Source organism: Lepisosteus platostomus, chromosome 8 (assembly GCF_059453375.1).
Source record: "Lepisosteus platostomus isolate fLepPlt1 chromosome 8, fLepPlt1.hap1, whole genome shotgun sequence".
Taxonomy (NCBI): domain Eukaryota; kingdom Metazoa; phylum Chordata; class Actinopteri; order Semionotiformes; family Lepisosteidae; genus Lepisosteus; species Lepisosteus platostomus.
In genome coordinates this window covers 7,768,337-7,795,468 of record NC_142618.1, presented here as the reverse complement: position 1 = coordinate 7,795,468, position 27,132 = coordinate 7,768,337, and the positions used below count along the sequence as shown (strand labels likewise).

General features: G+C 40.2%; 2 protein-coding genes across 6 annotated transcripts; one reads left to right on the top strand and one right to left on the bottom strand.

Annotated features, from left to right (window-relative positions):
• Nucleotides 1-276: 276 nt before the first annotated feature.
• Nucleotides 277-9,304, bottom strand: lactb2 (lactamase, beta 2). The gene is made up of 7 exons (XM_088642262.1): nt 8,993-9,304; nt 4,770-4,933; nt 4,299-4,422; nt 3,339-3,517; nt 2,528-2,676; nt 2,059-2,140; nt 277-1,700 (listed from the first exon to the last, which is right to left on the bottom strand). Exons 1-7 carry the CDS (start codon nt 9,112-9,114, stop codon nt 1,657-1,659), a joined length of 864 nt encoding a protein of 287 aa, XP_088498388.1. The 5' UTR covers nt 9,115-9,304; the 3' UTR covers nt 277-1,656.
• Nucleotides 9,305-9,489: 185 nt separating this feature from the next.
• On the top strand, nt 9,490-25,416 carry xkr9 (XK related 9). Of its 5 annotated transcripts, XM_088642259.1 has the most exons (5): nt 9,490-9,652; nt 11,060-11,166; nt 13,124-13,643; nt 21,185-21,393; nt 22,914-25,416. In XM_088642259.1, exons 3-5 carry the CDS (start codon nt 13,294-13,296, stop codon nt 23,549-23,551), a joined length of 1,197 nt encoding a protein of 398 aa, XP_088498385.1. In that variant the 5' UTR covers nt 9,490-9,652; nt 11,060-11,166; nt 13,124-13,293; the 3' UTR covers nt 23,552-25,416. The 5 variants fall into 5 exon arrangements, with proteins under 5 accessions (XP_088498385.1, XP_088498387.1, XP_088498383.1 ...); XM_088642261.1 differs by lacking the exons at nt 9,490-9,652; nt 11,060-11,166 and adding an exon at nt 11,244-11,382 and having other exon boundaries at nt 13,175-13,643; XM_088642257.1 differs by lacking the exons at nt 9,490-9,652; nt 11,060-11,166 and adding an exon at nt 11,244-11,382.
• Nucleotides 25,417-27,132: the final 1,716 nt, after the last annotated feature.

The window sequence follows — 27,132 nt, the reverse complement described above, 5'->3', positions numbered from 1 at the left end:
TAGAATTAAGTGCGGCTGAGAAAAACAAAATCCAGCTAAACCTAAAGGATAGTTTCTCATTGTTGGGAAAACACTGCCATCTAGTGGACGCGACATGAAACGACCACTCTGGAAGCGAATGCGGGTAGTACGGACTATTGCCATACTGTACATAAGCGATCTGGAGCTGCAGCACACTTAAAAAGGATCTGGGAGTTTATGTCCTATAGATTCTTATATTGTGTATAGCATCAAACCCTGATAAACTAATGTTTTTATAGAAGACATGAGAGAAAACATTTTTAATTATTTTATTGCATATGACGTATTCCATACATGTTCATGCATTTCCAGGAGCATTAGAAAAACACAGTACACAGGCTACTGTATCCAAAACAGCTCTCAGTCTCTCCTTTTAGGAGGAATATTGTTGTGGTGCTATGTTTGCCTCTAAGGCCAAGTGCACATACTGATTGAATGTTACAAAGGTTGTTAAGATCAGAAAAGCAGCACTGTTGGGCTGGGCTACGGTGAATCTATTGTGGAAATGCTGAGGCACACTACCACTGTCATGTAGGAACAAACCTGTTGAGCAATCGGACATCATCCTGCTCTCAAAAAGGCAGACGACAGACATGTTGCATGTTCTTTATGTAGCACATTCATGCATCCAAATTGTTTATTCCAGTTCAGGGTTGCAGGGGAGACAGTCTTTCCCGACAAGTAACGGGCACAAGATACACCCTGTATGGGATGCCAGTTCATCACAGGGCACACACAGACACAGACACAGACAGACACACACACACACACACACACACACACACACCACGGACAATTAAGATAAGATCACTTTATTAGCCATATATCATTTTTCGCATACCCCAGCTTGCTCTCCATGAGATACACAGGTGGGGAGAGAAGCTTGGGGTCAGAGCTCAGGGTCAGCCATTTATACGACACCCCTGGAGCAGTTGGGGTTAAGGGCCTTGCTCAGGGGCCCAACAGAGTAGGGGCCCAACAGATTCCTCTGCCGGCCACAGGATTTGAACCGGCAACCTTCCAGCCACAGGCCCAGATCCTTAGTCACAGTTCCACCGCTCCGCCCAGAAGAATGATCCCAGAAACTAGTTACCCTACTGGTATGTCTTTGTACTGTAGGAGGAAAGCTGTGCAGCCAGTGAAAACCCATGTGAACACAGGGAAAACAGACAAACTCTATGCAAACAGCAACCCAGGAATTGAACCCAGGGTCCTAGTGCTGTGAGTGCTAATCTCACCAAGCAGAAAGAGCTTTTCATCCTTCCATTACATTACAAACGGGTAATCAGTTACCTTAACTGCATGGAAATCTTATCTTTATTAGACTGAACAATTAATTCCACACTGGAAGGCTAATTGGGAAGCTACATGTAATGTACTGTGCAGAACAGAGGGCAAAGAAAGAACGGAGAGGACAAAGACAATGAAAATAAAGCAATGGTCACTTTTACGTGGGTAATTCTACCTTTCACTGACGTGACCTCCGGCCAGTATGTAGTGCCACCAAAATGATGAAAAACCTTAATAAAATCTGTCACTTTAAACCCATTAACAGTGCTTAATTAGCTGTAGCTGTTCCAATTAAAAGACAATCAAAGGCATTTAAGAAACTGCAAGCTGAGTTAATGAAGTGAATCACAGACTGCTCCTCCATCTTACTGCAGGTGAATGTTCTTTGTCTGTGGATAAAATCAAAAATGTAAAGTGCATTATAACGTGCATACAGATAATCCCGAGAGCAAGGGAAGAAAATGGAAGTTTTTCTAAGATGGGACCGTATGAAATTTAGCTCCGGAAGTTGAAGATGTGGTGTTCCTTAGATATTATTATAGTGAGTCTTTTCCTTTCAGATTCCATCCCCCGTTACCTCTTAGAAAAACATGTTCAAATTAAAGTGTGAAGACTGCAGACATGATTTGAATCTACAGATGATATACATATTTACAGTCCATAGACCGTCATTCTATAGATACAGTCTATAGAAAGACTCTCTAAAGCCATCCGTAGAGCAGCCACCACAAACTAGAAATAACCTACTTATTTTTCCTTCTTTTTCCAGCTTCTTTAAATGATGCACAAGGTTCACTTCAGCAGCTTTGTGTAGAACCTCTGGAGTCTCCTAATAAGTCACAGACATAAGAATTATTAAAAAGTCTGCTCACTACAGTTCATTTGATATTTGGATAACTTCCATCATTTGTTAAAAAAGAATGATTATTCTTCAATATTTATATAGCCCCTTTATCCCAGATGACGTACAAGGTTGAAACGAAACACAAGACAAATACAGATCCTGCTTCGGTAGCTCACTATGCACAAGTGAAAATCTTCAGGAGACAGTGGTGGAATTCTACCATATTCTGTCAAGAATCTTACTGCAATGCAGTTAACAGCAGCATTCAACTGTTTTTTTTTATACAATCTACAAATTCCTTAGTAGATTAAAATAGGATAATGCAGCTATTGAGTGGCTGTTTCCTTGTAAAAATGGAAATCCAATGAATACCTTATAAACTTCTTTGACAAGGTCCATTGAGGAGAAGGACTTTCCAGCATTCTCTTGCAGAACTTGGAGAATCTGTTGCTCACGCAGGTTCCTGTGAGCGATGTATTCACGGATTTTGCTCCCTGCGTTATGCACTACCGGCCCATGGCCTGAGGGGAGAGGAACATAACTGAGGAAAAATGACACTGTGGGTGAATCTCTTTCATTAGGTGCCCCTACGTTTAAAAAAATCCTTATATGCCAAAACAACACAACGAATTATATGTTATATAATCAAGATGTGAATAGGGCAGAAAGGGAAATTAGGAACTTGCTATGAAGGGTATTTCTGCATTTAACTGAATGTGGAATTTCAAATTCTTTGTGAACATCACAATTTCTTTTTGAGTCAGGAAAACAAATCAAGGTTATACAGTACATTGGCTGGTCAGACCTGCTTACATTACAAGGTGGTGTGTAAATCTTACTGTCAGCCGTAATTCTGAATCATTTCCTTTTGGAATACCTAGTTATGTAAAGTCTCATTTGGCTTTCATTAGTGAAGAAAACTCTGATATGTTATTTTATGCCATATTCAGATATAGAAGAAAACCTGAAGGAGATCTGAAGCTGTAAGCAAAGTCCAGGCATGAAAAGGAAGGCAAAGAGCACCTTTCCTTTCCAATGCTAAAAAATGTACAGTAAAAAACAAATATTATTTGACTGTTGAACACCTCCCTCCAGAACCCTCTAAATAATATTTCTAATTTGTTTCTTCTATGTGGTGCTGTGTACAGAAAGGCTTAATGTATGAAAGGAGGAGATGGCAAACCTGGATAGATCAAATCGGCTTTAGAGCTCAGTAAGACCTCCAGCGATTTCATGTAATCATAAAGATCTTCAAACACTGCCGTCCCTTCCCCCAGAATGCAGTCTCCAGAAAAAACAGCTTTCTCCTCCTCAAGAATGAGAGCCATATGATCATCTGTGTGCCCAGGAGTGAAGAGGACCCTGTGGAGGAAAGCCATCTCACTGAGCAATCAGCGTCATTTTGAAGCTAGCAGGTTAAAGCACAAAAACACACAGGGATCAGCGATTTCCCACCCAAGAATATATTACAGAATGGACGGGCATGAGCATTTTTAAACGTAGCTTAGGATTGTTAAGAGTGGAAAGACACATCCACGTTTTCCATAATTAGATTGCATTCCATTTCTATTTTATTCTGTCAAGTACAGAATACAAAGGTAACTAAACGTTTTCCCATTTGAAATGAATGTGCTTGATCCACATTTACTTTATATCATAAGTACTTATTTTCCATAAGCTGGCACTTTAGGCATGCAGGAAATATCAGCAGCGTAGCCAACCAGCAAGTGTTCGGGTGTGAGACAACCCAACAGATTGGACTGAGAACCTCTTTATTTTTCAGGAAACCACTGAAACTAGTTCCTGGCAAGGGTAGCAGCCTGAAGTAGAGGTTATGCCATCTCAGGGCAACAGAGAAACAGCTCAGAATCGTCAGCCAAACCAAGGCAGGATATCTTTGGGTGGCGTGAGGAAACTGGTCCCTTGAGAAAAGTCTCATGAGCATATTAAAACATGCAGACTCCACACAGAAGGGGTGCAGGACCAGAATTTAACCCAGGGCCCAAGAGCTGTGCAGCAGTGCTAACCTCTACACTATTCAACTGTCAGGTCTGACAACACCTGGCCTAAAATGTGCAGCAGAGGTCAGACTTGATACTGAATTTTCATTCTATTTGTTTGCGATTTTTAGTGGTTTGTTCACCTAAGAGTGGCGCCTTCAGTTTCTAACACATCCCCATCCTTTAAGTACATGTATGTCTTCCCTTCCAGAGTACCTTCTTCAACATGAGGATTACGAGGGAGTTTTGTGATGCGCAAATCAGAATCTGTACAATCAGAAAAACAGAACAAAGAAACAATGACAACATCTACAGTCTACTTGTAATCTCGTGTGAAATGTGTGTTCACAATCTATTAAAAATAACAATTTTTCGTCTCCATTAAATGCAAGTATCTCACATTGGTTTAAAAGGACACTTTCGACTTGAATTCTGCTGCTGAAAGCTAAAATATTCGAATCCATCTGAAATCACAGAGCATGTGAAACGGAGCCATTAATCATTTTTCCAGAGTGTGCAGAAAAGTGCCTTATAAGTGTAAGAATTATTATTAATTAAAGTAAAAGCCAATGCAAGTTAGGAAATGAAAAATAAATTGTTGATATTCATGCTACCTTTTGTGATGTCTTTGCATATATCTGCAATGCCACCACTGTGGTCAATGTGCCAGTGTGTGACCGTTATCTCCTGGATTGTGGTGTTGAACTGAGTCAGCGCTTGCTTCAGGCAGCTTATGTATTCTGGAACTGAGGGCTCTCCAGTGTCTATCAGGATTCGCCTGAAAAGGAGAATGAACTGTTTGAACAGAAATGTTTCATATTCCTTCATACTAATTTGTTTGCAGCGTCTGAATACTTTAACAAGCTTTTTACCCTTACAGTTTGTCAAACGCACACATAACCCTTTAGAAACAATGAGGAACAGCATTGTCAATTTCAAGATAACTGCAAGAGTACTTTTTACAGTACACATAATAAACCATAACAGCACATTTCTTCAACAATCAGCACTCACTAATTCCCACTTTTAGAAAATGAACTTTTGTACTATTGCTGAAGTGCTTTTTAGGGTCTCAAATATACATAATCGGCAGCAATCTCATAATAAAAATCAACCGGAATCTCTGATGCAGATCCTGGGAACTTGGTAAAATTCTAGGAGCTGAAAATGAAATTTATAAATGATGTATAATTAAAGTGAAGTGGCCCTCCCTGCTCACTAGTCACTGTAATGACTAATTTAATGTGATGCAGGAGACAATAAGTACAGGTTATGCTGCAGACACTCCACTGCAGAAATGTTCCAAAGTGATCTGCAGGCAGAGTTAACATATAAGGATTTGTAGGCAAAACCATCTCGAAATCGAGAGCATTATTTCTATTGGATTAAAAGAGATGTATTCACCAGCCTGCTTGTTTATAATGTCATAGGGCCACTTCATGTCACCAGACGTTTTGTTGCCTCGTTCTGAATTGCTGAACATGGCAGTGCACATTCCTGAAATTTTGTCTATTTTATTATGTAAATTAGAGGTTTTACAAGTTACTGTGTACATTTTACTTTTATTGTGGTTTGAAATGCACTCAACAATGCTGATTCTTTCTAACCCTGAAATATAAAAATAGCATTGCAGTTCCCCTATGATACCCTTCCATCTAGTTTCCACTTGACTGTTGCATGATTTTCAACATCTGTATTACTACAGATATAAAACGGAGAGATCAGATGAGCTACATGGTTTTTCTGCTTTACAGCCTCTGCTTATACAGGTGCCAACAGTGTTCCGCTCTTAGCACAGCAGTATTTTGCAGACTAGGAAGCACTGTTAGGGACATAATTAAAACTTGCACCACCTCATCCACAACAAGCCTGAACTGGGGAAAACAGAGGTGGCCAACCCAGATTCTGGGGAGCCCCGGGGGAGCAGGTAATACAGGTCATTCTTAAATCAGCCATATCTAAAGACATGGAACATGTGGTAAGTTAATGGCACTAATTAATTCAAGAATGAGCAGCTGTTCACCTTAGGAGTTGCAGGTAGACTTTCAGTTTAAATTATTTTTAAACTACTTTTTTGAACCCCTGTATTAATGCTCAGAACAAAATTCTTTTAGATCTTTAGGAATTAACTATTTAGGATTCAGAAGATCTGCTGCAGTACAACCCCTCCAGGACCAGGATTACCAGCAGTGGTGTAAACTATATTAAGATACTGAAGTCATATAGAGTGAAAACAGAAATTGTCCCCTCACACTCTTTATACTGAAATTTCGCTTGTAGTGCAAACACAATCTCACCCAAATCACACATTAAACTGAAATCCACAACAGTTCACAGAAAACAGAAAAAGCAAAACAAACATAAGAACAGCTGCTGAAGCAAGAAAGGCGGAAAAAAATTAGAAAGATGGAACGTTACATTTCAACTATTTTTATTTTAACGTTGCTGTCAGAGCATTCATTCACAGTTCACTGCAATAAAGAGCTGTAAGTTAGAAATTTTAGGTCAACAAAACAGGTCAAGAAAAGAATACAAGCTTTTTTCATTATTACAACTGCAAGGAAGAGTAAAACATGAAGAATAGTATCTGAGACATTAAAATGGGAAACATTCAGACCAGAGACAGGCTCTCTGTTTCTGGTGTGTCTATGCTTTCATTGCAAGTCTCTTAAAGATCTAAACAGGCTCTTAAGTGGCTTAATGGGACCCAATATAACACATTTACTCAGCTCATCTGGAGCTGAGGTTTTGAAAAGGCCTGGAAACCCTACACCACTTGATCAAAATAAACCATTTCAATTGCACCAAGCGCAGAAAAAAATGACAGGAAGGAAATCTTTTTGTAGCAGGTGCAGCAACATTTAATTAAGTGATGCAGGTTAATAAGGTACTGTGAAAGTCACAGGCCTCCAGCTTGTATTGCCACTGCTGGAACTGGTACAGGCTGTACTACCAGGTGGGGCTGCACATTGTTGGTGGTAGTGGAATTTATCATTACCTGTAAAGCGCTTTAGTGGAGTGTCCAGAAAAGCACTATATAAGTGTAAGGAATTATTATGAATATTATTGCTTCTGTGATGTTCGCTGCGCACCACTCTGCAGTGCTGTCCTATGGGATTTTTCCCCAACATCTGGTCTTTGAATCTCGGATCAGACACATCATCCCAGTTCATCCCATAAACATTCAATACTTCTGATGACAATCACCTGGCATAACTGTCACATTCTGGCAAAAAAGTAAAAATGGCCAAAAAAGCTGCTGGTACAAAAACAGCTACCATCATTGTAACCCATCAGGATGGTCTATACAACAATTAGGCTAATCACAATTGACACCAAAACCATTTAATCAATATCCCAACCTCACATACAATACTTCAGTCTTCTAAACTCACGTGCATGGAGTGATATGTGTCTTTTGATGTTAAGTCAATTAATTTTACGAAGAAATGAACCACATGCCTCTCGTTGTCATAAGAAAGCTCTTTTTAAGATATTAACATGGATGGGATCTGTGACACAGTGGCACACACTTAAATCTCCAGATATTAATGGTATTGCACGAAACGTCTGAAAAAAAAAACATTTTATAAACCATTAACAAACCTCCTCCAACACTCACTCAAGACAAAGATTCAACCCATTGACTATAAAACTTCTAATGTAGTTCCCACCCATAAAAAGCGACAGAACCCGCCAAATGATAAATTCTAGGGAACAGTCAGGATTTCGAAAAGACTAGCCTCGCTTCACTACCTTGCTTGAACCGTTTGAACAAGCAGCTATAATGAATGTAGAACATGCGATATGGTATACAGGTAATGTACCTCTTGAATTCGCGTAAACCAAAAAACGTATAAATAATTCAACGCAAGAATGCATGTTAATAAAGGAGAAGCGTCCAGGTTTCACCCTCATCCATTAAGGTCGACCTGCTAAATAATTGTTCATGTTGACCAGGTTCATGGGAAATGGCAAGGTAAGGCCGTTGTGAGTGGTGGGCGGTGAAAAGCGGGGAAACGTTACTCGTATTAAACCAATCAAATGGCCACTATTTTTAACCCCGTTATTATAAACTTTCTTATTTATGTTTCGTTTTATATTTAGTAAGCATATCTAAGAAGATGGGAGCCGAACGACTTCACACTAAGACAATGACCGCTCGGCTAATTCGTTCTAATAATATTAGCAATATAAGAACTGGTATTCAAAACTTCAAAAAGATTATTCTGAAAGAAATCCTCAGACCAACTAATTTCCGAAAGCCAAATGAGCTGGATGGGCTCCTCTCGTTTGTAAGCTCCATGTTTAAACTTGCAGTTAATACTTGCACCTTATACCTAGTCTTTCTATAGTTAAGCGTATATACATGTTATGTTCTAACACAACGGGCCGTCTGCTACTGTAGCTTGCTCGTACTGCTCAAGGCTGTTAGTGGAGCTGTTAACAGAACCGGGCGTTAGTAGAAATATTAAGCCCCTCAAAACACCGTCGCACAAACAAGTTGGGTCCAGATTGGCAGGAATAGGGAACAGCTGATTAGTAATCACATGTTTTAATGACAAATGAAAGTTGGTTTTTCAGTTGAAATGCAATTTTTAAAACACGCTCTGTATCTTCTAGGTAAGAAAAGTCACACGATCACCTGAGGCTTAGTGCGGAAACGTCCCGAGAGAAACAAAAACATGGAGGGTGGCGGTTGTTGATACATATTTTTATTTTTTTTTACCAATTCTGTTTCTTCTTTCCTTTTCGGTTAAGGGTAGCAGTGTATCTTTTCTCGCACACGCAGAACGCAACGAGAGGACGACACTGAGTTCTTTGACCCCAATGTTACCTTTTTCCTGTGCCCACTAAGTATGTATTTGTTCCCTGGAGTGTCATGGGTCCAGGGTTGCAGCCAAGAATCCGCACTACACGGGAAGACAACTGTTCTATTCGAGGAATAAAAGCCGCCATTGTCTCCTTCTCTCTTTAGTTAAAATCCCCGTTGTTAACATCCAAGTGCACAGAACCCACACGCAGCTCTGCTGCTGCACGGCTCTCTCCTAGAAAGCCCACTCTGACGTCACTGGCAGCTTCGGAGGAAAAAAAACACATGCCTACAGAGACACACTCTTTATTTTTTTTCTTGGCCGATAAAGATTCAAGCGCCTTTAGATATGAGGTTCTAAGTAGGCGTTTGAAAAAAAAAAAACACTGAGGAAATAAATTAATCCTTGAGACCTCTGTTGACCACGGCGTCACATCGCGCGATTGGTTCGCTGCAGCTGCGTCCTAGGTCCGGACTAAGTGACGTCATGCAGATGTTTTAAAAAGCACGGCGCCTGTTCTGCGCAGATCTGTGCGCGACGAGAGCAGTCGCGTTTTCCTACCCCAGGCGTTTTACTGCTCCAGCTGCCCTGGCTGCTACGGGTCTGGTTCCGGGCGTTTTGTGAACCATCCCGTGAAGCCGAGCAAGAGATAATCCTGAGCTAGAAGAACACAGCTGCTTAAGGTTTGGTTCCACGACGTGTTTCTAGGTGCCGGAACCACAGTTATTGGGGAAAAAAAGAGACTGATAAAGGAAACTCTTGACCACTTCATCACCGTGTTGGTAGACAGGTACAAACAGAAAAGCAGAACAGGAGTCCGCAGGCAGCTGTGGGTGACGTCACCAGCAGTGCTTTTGCTTTGCAATGTAATTGCAAGTAAAGTTGCTGAAAGAGGTTATGTTGCCTGCTTATGGCCATAAGATTGGCACATATTGTGTATATATAGTATGTACAATATATGTGTGTTTGTAAATTAAGATTATTTCTTGAAATATGTCTGCTAGTATTATTTAGGAAAAAAAACAACAATGGACTGAAAACATAGTTATACATTTGCACCCTTCTAGATAGGTGTGAACCTACAGTAGGAAAAGTTAACAAGAAGGGTTAGAAAAGAGGGGAGAGTTAGAAAAGGGCCCATATAGCCCATTAGGAAGTTAGTGGTCAGTTTATCTAAGGATCACATCTAGTAGTCTCTGAAATAAGCCAGGATATCAGCTTTACCAACAGGGCTGGGTAGCTTGTTCCACACTCCCACCACCCTTTGTATAAAAAAAGTGCCTCTTTTTCTTTGTTTTAAATACCCATGTATTTTCCACTTACCATTTCACATTAAAAAAGTCATCTATTTAAAATGCCTTTAGATTTAGCTTGGAAGACTTGAAGTTTGAAGTTGTTCAGACTGAAGAACTCCAGAGAGAGGCTTTTTTTTATCTTGGTGGTTATAGGTGGACTATAAGCGTTCAAAGAAATGAATGATCCACTGTAGATACATTAAAAAGAATAACAAAAAATGAATAGTGAAAAAAAAATGAAGACTTCACCAAACAAGTTAAGCAACATAGCAGGAGCTACCAGTACCTGTTAAATTCCATGAGCATCATTTTTGTGAAGTCAAGTGAAGACAATGTATTAAAGACACAGATTGTATGGCAGTGAGAGCTTGGAATACACAGTGTTAAGTTTATCTTATTGCAGTAATGTAGTACACATTATTACATATACATTGCCTTATGGAAATGCCAAAAAATTGCATAGAAAACATTTTAAAAGAATGTATATACTTGGAATCTGAAACATTATGAGAATGAATACATTTCAATGACTGCATCATTAAAGTTTAAAAGAAATTAAGTTACAACAGTCTGAACATGCACCCAAAAAACTTGTCTTCACACTTCAGAGTGTAAACTCCAGCAATTCAATAGTAAAATTAGCCTGAGTCCACATTACATTGTAATTTATGTGATGTTTGTTGAAGTTTTATGTTTGGGCTCTGAAAGATGTCAAGATGATATGCAATTCTCTCAAACTCAAGCTTCAAATCTTGTGTGGGATTGTAATTTCTGGCCTCATATTCTTACCAACAGGACGAGGGGTGAACATACTTGCTTCTCTGAGCATACTACTAAGAGCTTACATGACAATAAGCAAACATTGTTCCTGCAATCTGATGATTAAGGACATCTGGAAGCAGGTAATTGTGAGGCAAGTGCAGTGACTTCAACAAGGCACACGTGATCTCATAGTTAAGACTGCAATCACGTTTGCTGGTGGTGCCGGTCTTGAGTAAAGTGGGTGTGGTGTTTCCTAATAAGTTTCACATGAAAATGAAAGAAAAGCACCTAGTCAAGTAGTCTGGCTTCTCAACCCCTGTCAGTGTACAGCATGTAAGGAGACCAGACGTTATATGGTAAGACTGTGCTTTGTAATTGAGCTAAAGTGTGAATGTAATATTACTTTTATCCGTGTGCTTGTCTGTCAGTTACCTCTGAGCTCTCAGTGGGCTTTCACCCCTTCTCGCTGCAGTTAGGATTTTAAAGGAGACAACCAGCAAGGTGCAGCAGCAGATGAGGACATAACAATATGCTAACAATATGTGTGGACTTACAAAGTGGATTAAACTAGGTATAATTTGAAAAAAAAAATCAGCTAGAGTGTTAGGTAATTGTACATTTTTCAAAAGCGTATCTATGTACACTTCGGGTATAGTTTTTTGATAAGAGCAGTATTTGCACAAGGTAAGCGATAATGGAAGACTGCAAAAGAGACTTTGATCTGTAAGCTTCTCATGTTTTAGTTCCGTCTTTTATTTATAAGCACAATGCTTTTGTGGTGTTCTTTGGTTAAACAAAATATAGTTTCTAGTAGTAAAAATAATAAAATATTTAAACCTTCAATGTCTGGGTAAAATCTAGATCAGGAATATTGTATCTTTACTTTGGAAAATTGTCTTTATATATTTGGTTGAAACTCTCCAATAAGACAAGAGGGACATGTAGAAAATAATTCTGCGGTTGTGTGTTGCAGTAAAATACTGTACATTCCTGGCCAAATAAAGGTCAAATAAAACCTGCTATAGCTTTTACAACTGATCATAAATGAAACATTCTTGTACTGTGAAATTACTGAATTCATATTCAAATTCCGTTAACTTATAGTGACTGCCTTTTTTTTAAACAACAACAGACACGTATACATAGTGCATGCTTGTGGCGCTGGTCAGGGTTAGCTACAGTATATCACGCTGAAGTGTCCTAGGAATGGTGAAACAGCTGTCCGGATTAACATTTATCAAGCACAGTCTGGCTGTGAGGAATTCCATCGAAAACAAAATGCTGACAGGCGTTTGAAAGGCTTTTATTATCTTTTATTTTCAAGTATAGTTTTCTTCCAATACCATTGGAAAATGTCACTGGAGAGTGAACAGCAGAAACCAGCTAATGGAAATAAGCATGGCGATGGAATGAGGGCAAGGCCATAACGACTTCAGTAGAAGTGTGGTTTCATTTGAACAAGGTCCAAACATAACAATGCAGAATGCAGGCTACTCCACTATTTAAAACGTTACATCTTTTAACTCAAAGTAAAGTTCAGTGAACAACAACTGAATGCCTTTAAAACTAAGAAATTTGTCAAACAAACTACAAACAGTATCTTCATCAATTAGTGAAAGATATCCCTAGACCTAATGCTTGTGGAAGCAAAATAAGAATAAGATTCTCAAAACATCTAGTAATATTAACACTTTCATCAGTATTTTGTCATAACAGGTTGCAATAATACATATTATTAGAGACAGATTCTTCCCACAAACTGAGATTACTGAACTCCACCCCCTGCCACTGGATCACGCTGGTGTTCTTTTTTTAAAGTTGTATGTTATTTCACTTGTTGTTGTTGTTGTTGCTGCTGTTCTGTGTTTATGTTTTTGGCGGTCCCTTTAACGTCTTTGTATTGGAGCCCGTGTACAAATAAGCATTTCATTGCCCTTTCAGTGCATATGGCAAAAAAACTGAACTGAACTATGTGTTACAGGTACTTAAAATCTACAAAAACGTATAATCAAAAGTTAAAACATATCGCCCAGAATAATGCTGTCCTGGGCATACAATTGTGACGGTGTTTATTTTTCTTTCTTTTCTGACATGGAGGACTGAAACGTCTCTGTGACGGAAGAAATGATACCTCGTTGGTCTCTACAGATAAAGTAAAGACGAGACTAAAAGGGAACGCGCAACGTGGCCACGCTGTGGCAGGGGATATCGGGGAAACCCAGATTCATGAAGCCGAGGGCGAGAGCACGACGGAAGCAAGCCTTCAAATGAAAGGGGATGTCGCGGCTTTTAAAGAATATAAACCTTGCGCGATCAAGACGATGCAGTACTCCAAGCGCCATTGCTTCTGGACCGTTGTGGGGGTCTTGACTTACCTCCTTGACATCGGGACCGATGTCTGGGTTGCCTTCCAGTACTTTATGGATGGACGGTACGCCTGGTTTGCGCTGACTCTCTTATTCGTGGTCAGCGCAACAGTTACAATTCAGATATTCAGCTACTCCTGGTTCAAAGATGACCGAGAGAGAGAGCGTGGCGAAGAAACACAGGAAGAGCAAGAGGCTCCGGGCCACTGTATCTTTCTCTTGCACCTGCTGCAGATGGGGATATTTACGAGGTTGTATGAAATTATGTTTTTTTCACAATTACGTTAAGTTTTCGTATTGTAGCAGACGTGTTTCTTTTAAAACTTTTAGCCGTTCTGTCGGACAAAAATACCCTTGTAGCGAAGATATATGAGACCACCGGAAGGGTAAAGTCAATTTTATCGCCAAATCAACCCTTCGAGTTGTTAGGAATTGTTATCGTGGTGCGCTCGAAATCACAAAAACATGACATATTCAAGAAGAGAAAGAAAAATCATAAATAGCATACACACATCATGCATAAAATATTGTATTATTTGCAGTATTTGCATTACAGTGAAGACAGGATACGCCAAATCACAAATACATATTTTAATAGTTTTATAACAGTGTACATAAGTTAATAATGAGGCGAGATGGCAGATGTCGAGGGCGGAGTAGATATAAGTGCAGGCTGAACTCCAGGAAAAAAATTCCCAAGTGGTTTGGCGGCCAAGAGGTGAGAGTTTTTATTGGCGTAGATATCGTGTTTTCTCAATGTTACTCTGGGGCTACAGGCTGTTTGCTATTCTAGACCAGTATTTTATGCGACTGTGATATTGTCTGGACTTGCTCGTGTTAATGCTAGTCTCACTAAATTTGGAGTTAATGAATCTTAGATTTTCTGTGGAACACCGCCACCTGAAAATCACATTAGTACTTTGTTAATTGCGAAGCTCACCATTTTGCAGTTACAAACAAGTGTGTTCTGCTTAACTTTTTAAACATTTAAAAAAACACATCTACTGGGATTATTATATAGCATCTAGGCGCTGTTGATGTTTAATGCACTTAAAGGTTTTACTTCCCTTTTCACATTTTATTTCTAAACGACCTTACCATTTTAATTTTTAAAGTTCAGTGGCACCTTTTTCTTCATTAATCAAAAACTTTTCGTCCTGGCCAAATTTCCCTTTGGCCTTTACCAGTCATGGCCTCCTAATAATCCCCCTATATGAACTGGCTTCATCACTCTGTTCTCCTCCCCACTGAGAGCTGGTGTGTGGTGAGTGTGCTGGTGCACTATGACTGCTTTTGCATCATCCAGGTAGGGGCTGCACGCTGCTGGTCGTGGAGGGGAATCCCCATTACCTATAAAGTGCTTTTAGGGGAGTTTCCAGAAAAGTGCTATATAAGTGTATTATTATTATTATTATTATAATGCATGTGGATTAAGCATTGGGTAACAATCTTGAAACATGCAATTGGACAGATCCACACAGATCATTTTACTGTAGGCCCATTGTTGTTCCTGATCATTATTAACAATCTACATTACCTTTAAAGCACTTTTAGTGGAGTGGCCAGAAAAGCGCTATATAAGTGAAAGCAATTATTATTAATTATAAGTAGTTCAGGTGGGTAGCAGCATCAGCATGCGTAGTCTGCAAAGGAACAAGTAATAGGTTTATTCCGTGCTGAAAAGAGAAGAGAGAAAATGCAATGTTTCAGCAGTGAAGCCTTTTTCAGGTGGGGTCAGTCACCTAAAGAAGGCTTCACAGCCGAAATGTGTTTTCTCTCTTCTCTTTTCAGCACGGAATAAACATATTACTTGTTCCTTTTTTTTTAATGAGTCACTTGACGAATACAAGAGATTTTGCCCAAGTCTGCATCCCCTACATATAATATATAAACAGCAATGCTGAGTATTAAATTTAAACAAGAATGGCCTTAGTACTTGTAAAGGAACAGGTAAGGGTTCATTCCACGCTGGAAGAAACACAGTGTTTCAGAAGTGAAGCCTTCTTTATGTGAGAGGGGAAAGGGGAAAAGGGCAAATAAAAAAGGCATAGGAGAACAAAACACAGGTAAGAAGGGGTGATAACAGAAGGAAATTGGCATAAAGCAGGTGGCCAGACTAAGGAAGAACAGGAGGAGAGGTGTGGAAAGCTGGAATCTGCAAATGAAGAGAGAGGATTTAGGAGACGAGTCTGTGGTTAAGAGAAGGAGGAAGGTGTGATCCTAGTTTCAGGATCATTTTGGTTTCAGATGTCCTTCAGCAATAGGAGTTCCAACACCCCTCTGTGAGGACACAGCGAGAGAGATCAGAAAGGTCTTGGCCCTTAGAGGCAAGTTGGGGAAGAGATCTGTGATCCTCACAGCTCTGACATGTCCCCTGAACCAGGCTGCCAGTCTTCTTCCTGTCTCACCCATGTAAATAGCTGGGCATTTTCTGCATGCGATGCACTAAATGAGGTTGCTGGAAATACATGAACCTACTACCTGGTGATGGGGTGTGATGACCAGGACCTCTTTAACCACCTGCCGGAGGTGCTCCAAAGACCAGAAAACAGGAGTAAATATACTTTTCTGGGAAAGGAAGCGGAATTCCTGGGACAAAAACTTGATGCCACATGGCTACATCCTGTAATCAATAAGGTAAATGCCATCAGCAAAGTGCCTGCACCCAGAAACGTTACAGAACTTAAAGCTTACTTGGGTCTCTTGAGGTAATACGACGGGGTCCTCATTAGTCTCTCCATGGTCCCAGCTCCATCACACACTTTGCTGTTAAGAAACAGGGAATACCAGTGAGGAGCAGAAGCGGAAAGTCAAAGTAACTCATGAAGTCTTCTCAAGTGTTAGTTCAGTATAATGGAGATTAAGAAGTTATACTTTTTTGTGATGCATGTCTGTATGGAGTGCGTGCTGTACTGTCACATAAAATGCAGAATGGAAACAAAAGGCCTGTTGGGTTAGTGTCTCTTATTCTGATCTCCGCTGAAAAGAATTATGCTCAATGAGACAAAGAGGGCCTAGCGGGGATGTTCAGCATATGGCATTGCCAGAAACTCTGTACGGCTGTAAATGCCCTATCCGCTGAGGTCACAAACCTCTCCCAGCTCTTTTCAATGAGATGAAGACTGTGGCACTGATGGAGGCCCGGAGAATCCAGAGATGGGATTGTGTGAATGCCGATGCTTTAAGTCATCTTCCACATCCAGAGACACCTGAGAGTCCAGAGCTTTACCACAGAGTGTTGCTCTTTGAGGATGCAGACACTGACCTGGTGAAAGCCACCCAAGTTGGAGCATAGAAATGTACAGACCCTATCCTACCCGGAGTAAGAGACTGTGTACCTAAATGCTGGAAAGAACAAACCCAGAGAAGTGGCTTTGGCCCCTACATAGTTTGCCAAACTCAGTTAAGTGTGCAGAATGGATGCACATTTAATTACCTGTAGTGTGCTCTCTGAAGGCACCAGTTCTGTAGGGTTTGGGCATTTACTGGGGCAATTATTAATTGCACAGCAACACTTAATTCTGTCTTATTAACAAGCATTGCCGCTACATACCCCACCACAAGGGTAGAAGGCATCGGTGTCATGCAGGCACCACCCGCACGAAAGCTTTGACCCGGGGTTGTTTGTGGAGGTCAAAATTGAATGAGGACATTGAGAATCTAGTAGAAACGCGCACCTTAAGTCATGTCGGGAGCACAAAAAGGCTACTGCTGTGGCTTCCCTTCATCCCTGGGAGTGGCCAGACAAACCATGGAAAAGACTACATATTGATTAGGAATAAGTAATAGGTCTATTCCAGGCTGAAAAGAGAAGAAAAGTAACAACGTTTTGGCTGTGGAGCCTTCCTCTGGTGTGGACCAAAACGTTGTGTTTCTTTTCTTCTCTTTTGTCTCTTTTCAGCATGGGATAAACCTTTACTTGTTCCTTTGCAGCCTATGAATGCTGACACTGCTATCTCCTTGAACTACATATTGATTTATGCAGTTGCAGGACCATTTATGGGTGAAACTGTTTTTGGTGCTAATAGATGCTCATTCAGAATGCATGGACGTGTATCCTGTAATCTCAGAGACTTCGGCTGTTACAAGTGATTGTTTATACATCATAAACAATTATACAGCTTAAGCAATCGATGCATACCTCAGATGGTTGTGTCAGAAACCGGAGCATGTTTTGCCAGCACAGAATTCAAGGAATTCATGAGAAGGGATGGTATTATTCACATAACTTCAGCCCAATAGCAGGCGTCTTGAAATGGGCTGGTAGAGTGTGCTGTTCAGACTTAAAGGAAATTATGGTGGAAAAAAGCTCTGAGGGGAGTATATCAGCTAAAGTAGGTCGAGTGCTTTTCAGTTACAGGATCACACCACAAACCACAAGAAAACAGTCCCCTGTTGAAATGTTAATGAGCCACTAACTGCATTCCGCCCTTAACTTAGAGTAGCCAGACCTAAAAAAGAAAATGAGAGAAAACCAACAACAGCAGCAGAAGACAGGACGTGACGAGCAGACTTCAGGATTGTAATTTCCAACAGAGAGACGATGTTTTAACCAGAAACCTTAGTGATGGTCCAGAGCAGATCCCGGGACCGCAAAAGCAAGCAGTGCAGTGTCATGAACTGGGAGGCAGGAGGTGGAAGCGTGGGGAGACGTCATGTGGATCATATTCATTGATAGCACGAAAAACCGGGAAGCGGTAGCAAAAGTGTGGAGGCAAGTCAATCAATCAGGCCCAGAACGCTCAGACTTGGTCATGGTGGCACCAGTCGATTCATTCATAGCAGCAGAAACCCCCAGGCCAACAACACCACCGGAAGGTGGAAAAAGATGGGGATCAAGCTGAGGAAATCTCCACAGACAACCCTGCCAGTTCATGGGGGGACAGCAAGTTCCGCCTTTCACAGAGAACCAACAAACTTCCAAGGTATTTGAAAGATCTTGAACTGGGAAATTCAAAAGTTCACTAGGGTGGTAGTTTTGTTTCAGAAGTGTAACTGTGTGTTCTGTTAAACCTGTAGAAAAACAAACTCCAGGCTTAAGGGAGATGGAATGTAGTAGATTGTATTTACTGGTGGTGCCACTAGAGGGAAGTATACTTTAAGTATACTTAAGTGCTTTACTAATACTAACATAACTTTATCTGTTGTTGGGTTGCACAGTGGTTCGCTGCCCTGGGACCCGACTTCAGTTCTGGACCTGGATTGATGTGATTGATGTTGAGTTTGCATGTTCTCGTGGGATACCTTCAGGTGCCTGTAAAATTGGCTCTGATGTGAGTGTGTGCATATCGGTGTCTGTGTGTGCCCTGCAATTATGTCTGAAACGTGATTTCTGCGACATGCGTGCAGGTGAGTGTGAATTCCATTGTCAAGTTCAGTTTGTTAGAAACCTCCTGACACTTCACAATTACGAAATGACTGTCATGCCTTTGTGCTATTTACAACAAATGTTAACACGCAGAGCAGACATTCATAATTCTGTCAGTATCCATTAGTCTACATGACCATGAACTATGAGTGCTTATTAAGGTTATGCTGTGTGTCTGCTTTTGTCAAAGATTGTCCTTTCCGTGTGATCTGAGAGACTTGTGTGGGAGTGTGTTTATTTAAGCATGTTATTTATGTCATTGAAAAAATTGACTTGAAGTAAAGTACAGCTCTTTTTCTGAACCAAGTTTCAGGCAATAGCACTGTTTGTTTGCCATTGGTCAATAGCGTAGCACATGGAGGACAACACTGATCAATTCAAAAGAAAGTTCATGTTATTTGAAAAACTATTTTAAAGCCCCTAGAAATGGCCTGAAGGAATGTATTAGTATTTTGCGGTAGTCGTTTTTTCCTTACATTTTATTGTTGAAAATGATTCAATTACAGATGAACCCATATCTGATATTTTGGTACAACCCAATCCTTCCGAGACAAAGTCAATAATATACTGTGGAGTGCCCCAGGGATGTGTGAATTTACCACTGCTCTTCACTCTTCACTTCACTAGACGAATGATTGTGTTGCCAGTGGTCCAAATCAGTTCCTAAATAACTTTTCTGATACCTCCACCTTACTTTCTTTGATGAAAGATAATGATGATCCCAGCCTGTTTCAGAATCGTGTAGTTTGGTTGCATGGTGTGATCAGAAAGCCTGGATTTTAAATACTTAAATTAAAAACAGAATAAATTGCCTTTGGTCTTTGAACAGGATGAATACCCACCCCCAGATATAATTTGTTATGGGTTCTTTAAATAAGTTATATCCTTGAAATATCTGGAAATACACATAGATGCTAATCTGTCTGGGTAGGCATATGCTGACTTTATATGTGATAAAGTGTAACGCCAAATTTACTTCCATAGTAGGTTACAGGTTTTTGGTGCTCGTAGTCAGATTCTGTCTGTGTTTTTCAGTTCTGTGGTACAAATTGCCGTGCACTATGGGATAACTGTCTGGTATAACAATCTTTCTGTGCAATAAAAAGCCTATACATTCAGACTCTTCAGGATGTGATCTAAAATAGTAGGGCTTCCAGCTGAGCTGAGCTTACGTTACAAGTATGTTGAGACTAGATGTTAGTAGCTCATCTGATCCCTCACATGTTCTGCTTGAAGAATACCAGCTGATGCCTTCCAACAAGCTGTTTAAAGTTTATGGGCAAGTACAATTAGTGGTTAGTTGCAAAAATGAAGGGTAACTGTGCAATTATAGCGACTCAGGGTGGTTGTAGGGGAATTGAACATATGAGTTCTGGTAATCTACGTGGATTCCTGTAGGAGTGAGGGGTAATGACTTTGTAGGGGTTGCTGTCTTTCATGTAATGTTATATTTATTTATAATGTCATGTTTATATGTACTGTTTGTATGTTTTTATAAGTCTGTAAAACATACTGTAGGTGCAGTGGTGCAAAACAAATGTCTGAGAAATCAGACAATAAAGTATTATTTGACCATACTGTATCGTATTTTCTCCCAAGAATTCTAAAGAAAACAACAAATTATGTTTATTAAACACTATTTCATTAAATTCTAATATTGTACTTCTACTCCCTTGCATATAAATTCTCCTGGCTACATAGAACTCTGCACACATCTTTTCTACCCCCTCTCTTCATCTAGACTTCACCACTAAAGCTGCCTCCCTGGCTCATTCCTCGCAAGTGAGGGGGGTTGTGACAGTGCTGACCTTTGGCCAGGGCTGTCATTTCCTCAGCCAGGCGAGTATGAAGTACGTTTGTCCCCCTATATTTGTCAGCTTGTTTTGTTGTTATTAGAATTTAACCAGACAATTCTATTAATATATAAAAACCTTTATAATCCACGGTTACAAAATAGGTGGGTATTATCCATTTGTTAACATACTAGAGTGGAGAAGTTTAATGCAAATTTCTTGTTTTGGTCCACCTTTTTGGAGTCGTTTTTAGAGAAAAGCATGTGCCATGTGAACATGAAAAAGAACAACGAAGCTCTGCCCACCCATAGATAATGTGCAAACAAAAGAAGAGCTTGAACATATTGAACTGTATAGCTGTATACACTGTATAAAACTACTATTGCTAGTAGTCTTGGCTGTGAAGGAGACAGTTAACAATATTATGGTACCTGGGGAAAAGGTAGAGTAAAAAAATGACATATTGCTTTATTTTCATGCACATTTCTCTCTGTATATACGTTTTCACAAAAGCAAGAACTCTGTATCTTTAAGTTGGTGAAAAGACAGCTGCAGTTAAATTGCCCAATAAAAGAAAAGAATGGCAGTTGTGTAAAACTCTTATTTTTTATTGTCTTTATGCTCTTTAAAGGTATATCTGGCTTCTTGGTAAGGGGCTCAAAGCGATGAAGTCCAGATGCTCTGTGAGTTACCAGGGAAATAACATCCACTGTGTGGCGTTCGCTGAGGCAGCCGACGTCAGCATGCTCAGGCTGTTCGAGACCTTCCTGGAGAGTGTCCCCCAGCTCGTCCTGCAGCTGTACATCATCCTGGAATACGGCAACATCATCACCATTCAGTGTAAGTGCAGAGCTGCAGTACGTAGTGCTGGCGAGCTGCACGGGGCGAAAACGCCTGGCCACCGTTAGTACAAGCACAAGGTGAAAACGAAAACAAAAAATGAACATGCTCAGCTAGTGTTCAGTCTTTAGAATTATCAGCGTGTGTACAATAAGAAGAAGACACCAAAAAGAGAAGGAAACAGCAGCTGGCCGGAGAAATTATTTTAAAAAATATTTTCAATTCTGTGTGTATAAGACACAACTTTAATGTGCAACTTCTCAAATTCAAACTGAAAAGAAACAAAAAAAAACTAATCTTCTATCACACCATTGTCAATGTTTGTGGAATAATATATATCATCCTTCTGAAAGTCACTGATAAGAGTTGTAGCAACCTGGAGTCTATTATGGAAGCACCTGGAGCTTGTGATCTAAGAGCAAGGCTGAACTATGCCCTGGATGGGGATCCGGCTCACAAGCTTAGCACGCACACAATCACTAGCACAAACACACGGAGATAGCCAAGTCAGAATGCCTTTTGAAGGAAGCTAGAAACTGAATCATCTGAGACAACAAACGCAAACAAGGGAAGGGCATGGAAACTCGACACAGATGCCTTTAAGGTTCATTTGTGAGCTAGAGAACCAGGAACTGTGAGGCAGCAGTACAAACTGCCACAGCACTGTGCTGCTCTTAAGATTCATTATAAAACAATGCACACTATACTGCCAAGATAGCCTCCCGATTTTCATGACTATCAGCTTTCTGACAACGATGAATGGTTAAATAAGAAGCATATTGAGAAAGAAACACTTTCATCCTGATCTATTACAAAAAATACATTTTCAGTAGTTTGGTCAAATTCTAATAATGACAAAATGGAGTGGCGTGGTGGCTCTGTGGTTAAGGATCTGCGCCTGTGGCTGGAAGGTTGCTGGTTTGTATCCCGCGGCCGGCAGAGAAATCCTACTCCATTGGGCCCCTGAGCAAGGCCCCTAACCCCAACTGCTCCAGGGGCACCGTATAAATGGCTGACCCTGAGCTCTGAACCCAAGCTTCTCAAGTGATCTTATCTTAAAATGAACTGAAGAATATTAAGAGATAGCACATTTAATATTTTGGTAAACTCACCAGGCTGAGGAAATGACAGTTCTGGTCAGAGGTGTTTCCTCACTGAGGAATGAAACAGGGAGGCAGCTGCAAGGGTGAAGTTGGGGTAAAGAGAGGGGGACAAGAACTGATGCATACAGAGTGGTGGGTAGACATGGAGTACCTTGACTTCCTCTTGAACATCCTTTAAATGACACCATTAAGTAATATGGTTTAAATATGTCACCCTTTGCAACTGGATACAAAGTGTTTGGAATGTACAGGATCAGCTGGGGAAATCTGATTGTCAGCTTTAATTTGTGCAGAAAATTTAAGAGCTGCTCAGCAGTTTGCTAAAAATACAATACCTGTTGTGCCATGTCAGTAGTTATGTGAGAAATGAAGTATTTTATGCTTTTACTAACCCTTCATCTTTAACTGAATTTCCAGATATTACCATCCTGACTTCGTTCTTCAGTATCGCCTGGGCCACTGTGGACTATCAGAGGTGTCTTCGGAGATCCTTACATTATAAGGAAGAAATGCATGCTGGCTTAACTACTGTGGTGTACCTGCTTTATAAACTCTTCACAGTGACCTCGCGTGTGTTAAGCATAATTCTCCTGACCATTTTGAATGTGGTCTGGACTTCGGCATTGGTTGTTGTGTGGCTCTTTGGCACTCTTTGGGCCTTCAGACAGAAGACAACATTCTGCACATCCAAAACTTTGGAGTTTTTTTATCGAATGATTGTAGGAGTCTTCCTTGTTTTCACATTTTTTAATGTGAAAGGACAAAACACGAAAGAATCAATAACAATCTACTATATACTTTCTGCATTACAGACTTTGTTCATTATGTTAGTAAATTACTTTTTGAAGCCATCAGCTCAAAGGACAGATTATTTCTTTCCAATTTGTATCACAGTAATATGCACTTTTGTTTTGGGTATTATTTGTCTTGTTCTTTACTATAAATTCTTTCACCCCAAAAAATACTGTGTTGTGGAACCTGATGAAGTCGACGGGTTGGAAGTGGGAGCAAGCAGACAAAAACCGTCGCGAATGAACACTTTTGTACAGCAGTAAAATGTCTTGCTTGTGGAGGTTTATTACATATAAAGCCCACTGGGTGGCGCCAGTGTTACAACTTTTTTTCAGTGTACAAATTAGGCACCGAAGTTCATCTCACTTGAATTGAAAATATTTCACCAAAATAATGGCTCTTTGTAGGTTGGATCTGTAAAAGATATTTTTAACTAAAGCTGAGAATAATAATTATATGTATATCATGGTATACTTGGACATTGATATGCATTCAATTTTCCTGTACTTGTATACACTATATATTTAATGTTTCTGAGTGTTCTGATTATTTATAAATTGATTATTTATACTTTCCCAAATGTATTAAAATATTTCACTTTATTTTGCATTTCCCTATCCCTTGCAACCCAATCACTGTTTCTTTTTATATATTGTTAAAAAGATCTCTCAGAATGAACTGGCATTATCTTTTACAACACTGGATTTTGCACAACTACTAACACTCAGCTGCTGGCCTGTGGTTGTGTTAATAGCAGGTTATTTATTGAAAGCCACTGGTGTAGAAAAAGGATTGATACAAAGAAACTGGAGAACAAACAGAACTATAGGTTTAGCAGAGCATCTCTCTTAAACTGATGTTGAAAAGTGGCATTCAATAATTAAAACACTTATTTTAACAATTAATTATTCATTGATTTTTTTATATTTGTTATTTCTTGTATTCATACATTTATTAATTTGTTTACATTTTGACAAAATGTTATACATGGATCACCTGTGGGGAGCTTGCATGGTTTTAGGTAGAGTAGTGGGGTAGTTTATTGCCATATGTACAGGTACATTGGAGTTCTTAATTGCGCTGATATCTCAGGACATACACAGTACAACAGACAACACCACACAATGTAGACAGTACATCACATAATAAATAATAACAACAGGAACAATGAATATGTTGTGGACAATTAATATTTAGTAGTGAGAAAAATACAGGGTAGACCGTGCGAAAAATGCAGAGTGTGGGTGTGAGTCTGAGGCAGTGCAGTTAGCTTTTGAGGATGCGTACTGCAGTGGGATAGAAGCTGTTTTTGAGTCTAGTGGTCTTTGCTTTAACAGTGAGGTACTGCTTACCAGAGCACAGGGGGGAGAACGCTTTGTGGTCGGAATGGTTGGAATCCGGAATTATAGATTGGGCTTTATTGTGATAGCGGATAGTGTGAATCCTCTGTGCCGTTGTCAAAAGCCTGTGTAGTGCATCTCTGTCATGCCTGGTAGTACTGCTGAACCATACAGTGATGCCACCAGTGAGGGCACTTTCTATGGTGCTGCAGTAAAAGTTGATGAGGTGCTGCTTCCCTATAACACATTTCTATAACACATTTCATAAGCACCACAGAAAGTGCAGGGATTGTTGTGCCTTTTTCAGACAGGCTACACTGTTGTGAGGCCGAGCCAAGTCGGTGGAGATCTGCAGGCCGAGGAACCTGAAACAGCTGACAGTTTTCACTGCTGTGCCATTGATGCTGATTGGGGTGTGACTCCCTCTGCGTTTTCTGAAGTCCACAATGAGCTCTTCTGTCTTGTTGACATTCAGGGCCAGATTGTTGTTAAGACACCATCTTGTAAGGTTTAACGGTTTCATAGTTACCCACTTCTGCCTTGTGTCATTGTGACTGATTGACAGCACTACAAAAACACCTCTCAGATACACAAGGGTAAAAGCATTTTCCATTTCACTTGAAAACTGTTCTGTTTACTAACAGCTTAGGTCCGGAAGTCTGAATGTCATCCCTATATAGAACGTGTTACATTGTTCAAATACTAACATAATAACCACACTTAATGTATCATTAATATTTTTACTGTAATATTCCTCAAGATGTAATAAACTATGAACACTGAAATAATGCTTTTGTTTTTTAGCATCATTAGTTTAGTAATTGCAAATTAATGTCATGAAAGCGCTGCTTAGATGTCAAATGTATTGTATAATATGTCAATGATTGTTATGTAGGATTCAAAAGTGTGCATATTCAAGGACTTATGCATTATTACATTGGCTTATTCACAATTTGAAGGTGAATATTTCATACCTTGCCTCAGCTCCATTGAGCACCAATGAACGTAGGGAAGACTAGGGAAGAAATTAACACGCAGCAGGTGGTTAACTCCAGTCCATCCACATACAGCAGTCCAGGCTCATGTAAAACCACGGCTATGGATTTACACCAAAGACAGGTGTCTGGTATTAAAGGATTCTGTTGCTTTAAGGTGTAGTTCAATGTTATTCAGTGTAGCCTTAGAAAAGGTAGGTTGAATGCCTTGAGAAACATGGAAATCGGCTTGAATGTATACAAAATAGGTCTTACTTGATAGATAGACACGTAACTGGAGTATTTGACACATTCAGCATGAAATATATTTAGATGTTCAGAATACTTTAAATAAACTACCCTATAAAAGATTAATTGTCAAATTACAGGCAATAGGTACTGTGGGAAGTGTGTTTGTTTGGATTAAGAATTCATTAATTGCTTGGAAATGCCACTGATCAATGCTCGGTTTGAAGCTAGCAACACAGAACCACTCAACAGAGCTGCACCCTCCGTGAACACACGCAAGGCTGAAAGACCTGACGGCATACCCAGTTGTATCCTCAGAGCCTGTGCCAATCAACTGGCGGGTATATTCACAGACATTTTTAACATGTCCCTGGCCCAAGCCGTAGTCCCCACCTGCTTCAAGATAACCACTATCATCCCACTACCGAAGAAAACCACAGTGACATGTCTTAATGAATACCGACCGGTGGCACTAACACCTGTCATCATGAAATGCTTCGAGAGGCTGGTCATGAGGAACATTAAGGACACCATTCCGAACACACTGGGCCCGTACCAATTTGCCTACCAGCCCAACAGATCCACAGATGACGCAATCTCCATTGCCATACACACTGCCCTATCCCATCTGGATAAAAAGAAAACATATGCAGGACTACTATTCATCGACTTCAGCTCAGCTTTTAACACTATCATTCCAGAGAAACTAGTCAAGAAACTCAGTGCACTGGGTCTCAACACCACCCTATGCAACTGGATTCGGGACTTTCTGACAGGCAGACCTCAGGCTGTCAGGCTTGGAAACCAAACCTCCAGCACACTAACTGAACACTGGGGTCCCCCAGGGGTGTGTGCTTAGTCCATTGCTCTACTCCCTCTACACCCACGACTGAAAGGCCAAACACAACACCAACTTCATCATCAAGTTTGCCGATGACACCACAGTTGTAGGTCTGATCACAGACAATGATGAGAGGGTCTACAGGGAGGAGGTCAATCTTCTTACAACATGGTGTGAAGACAACAACCTCACCCTCAAAGTCAGCAAAACCAAGGAGCTGATCGTTGATTTCAGAAAACTACAAAACGGACATGCCCCTATCCACATCAACGGGACTGAAGTGGAAAAGATCAGTAACTTCAAATTTCTTGGCGTCCATATCACCAAGGACCTCACATGGTCTCTCAACGCTACCTGTCTGATCAAGAAAGCACAACAGCTCCTGTACTTCTTAAGACGGTTAAAGAAGACTAAGATATGTCTCCAGATCCTCACTAACT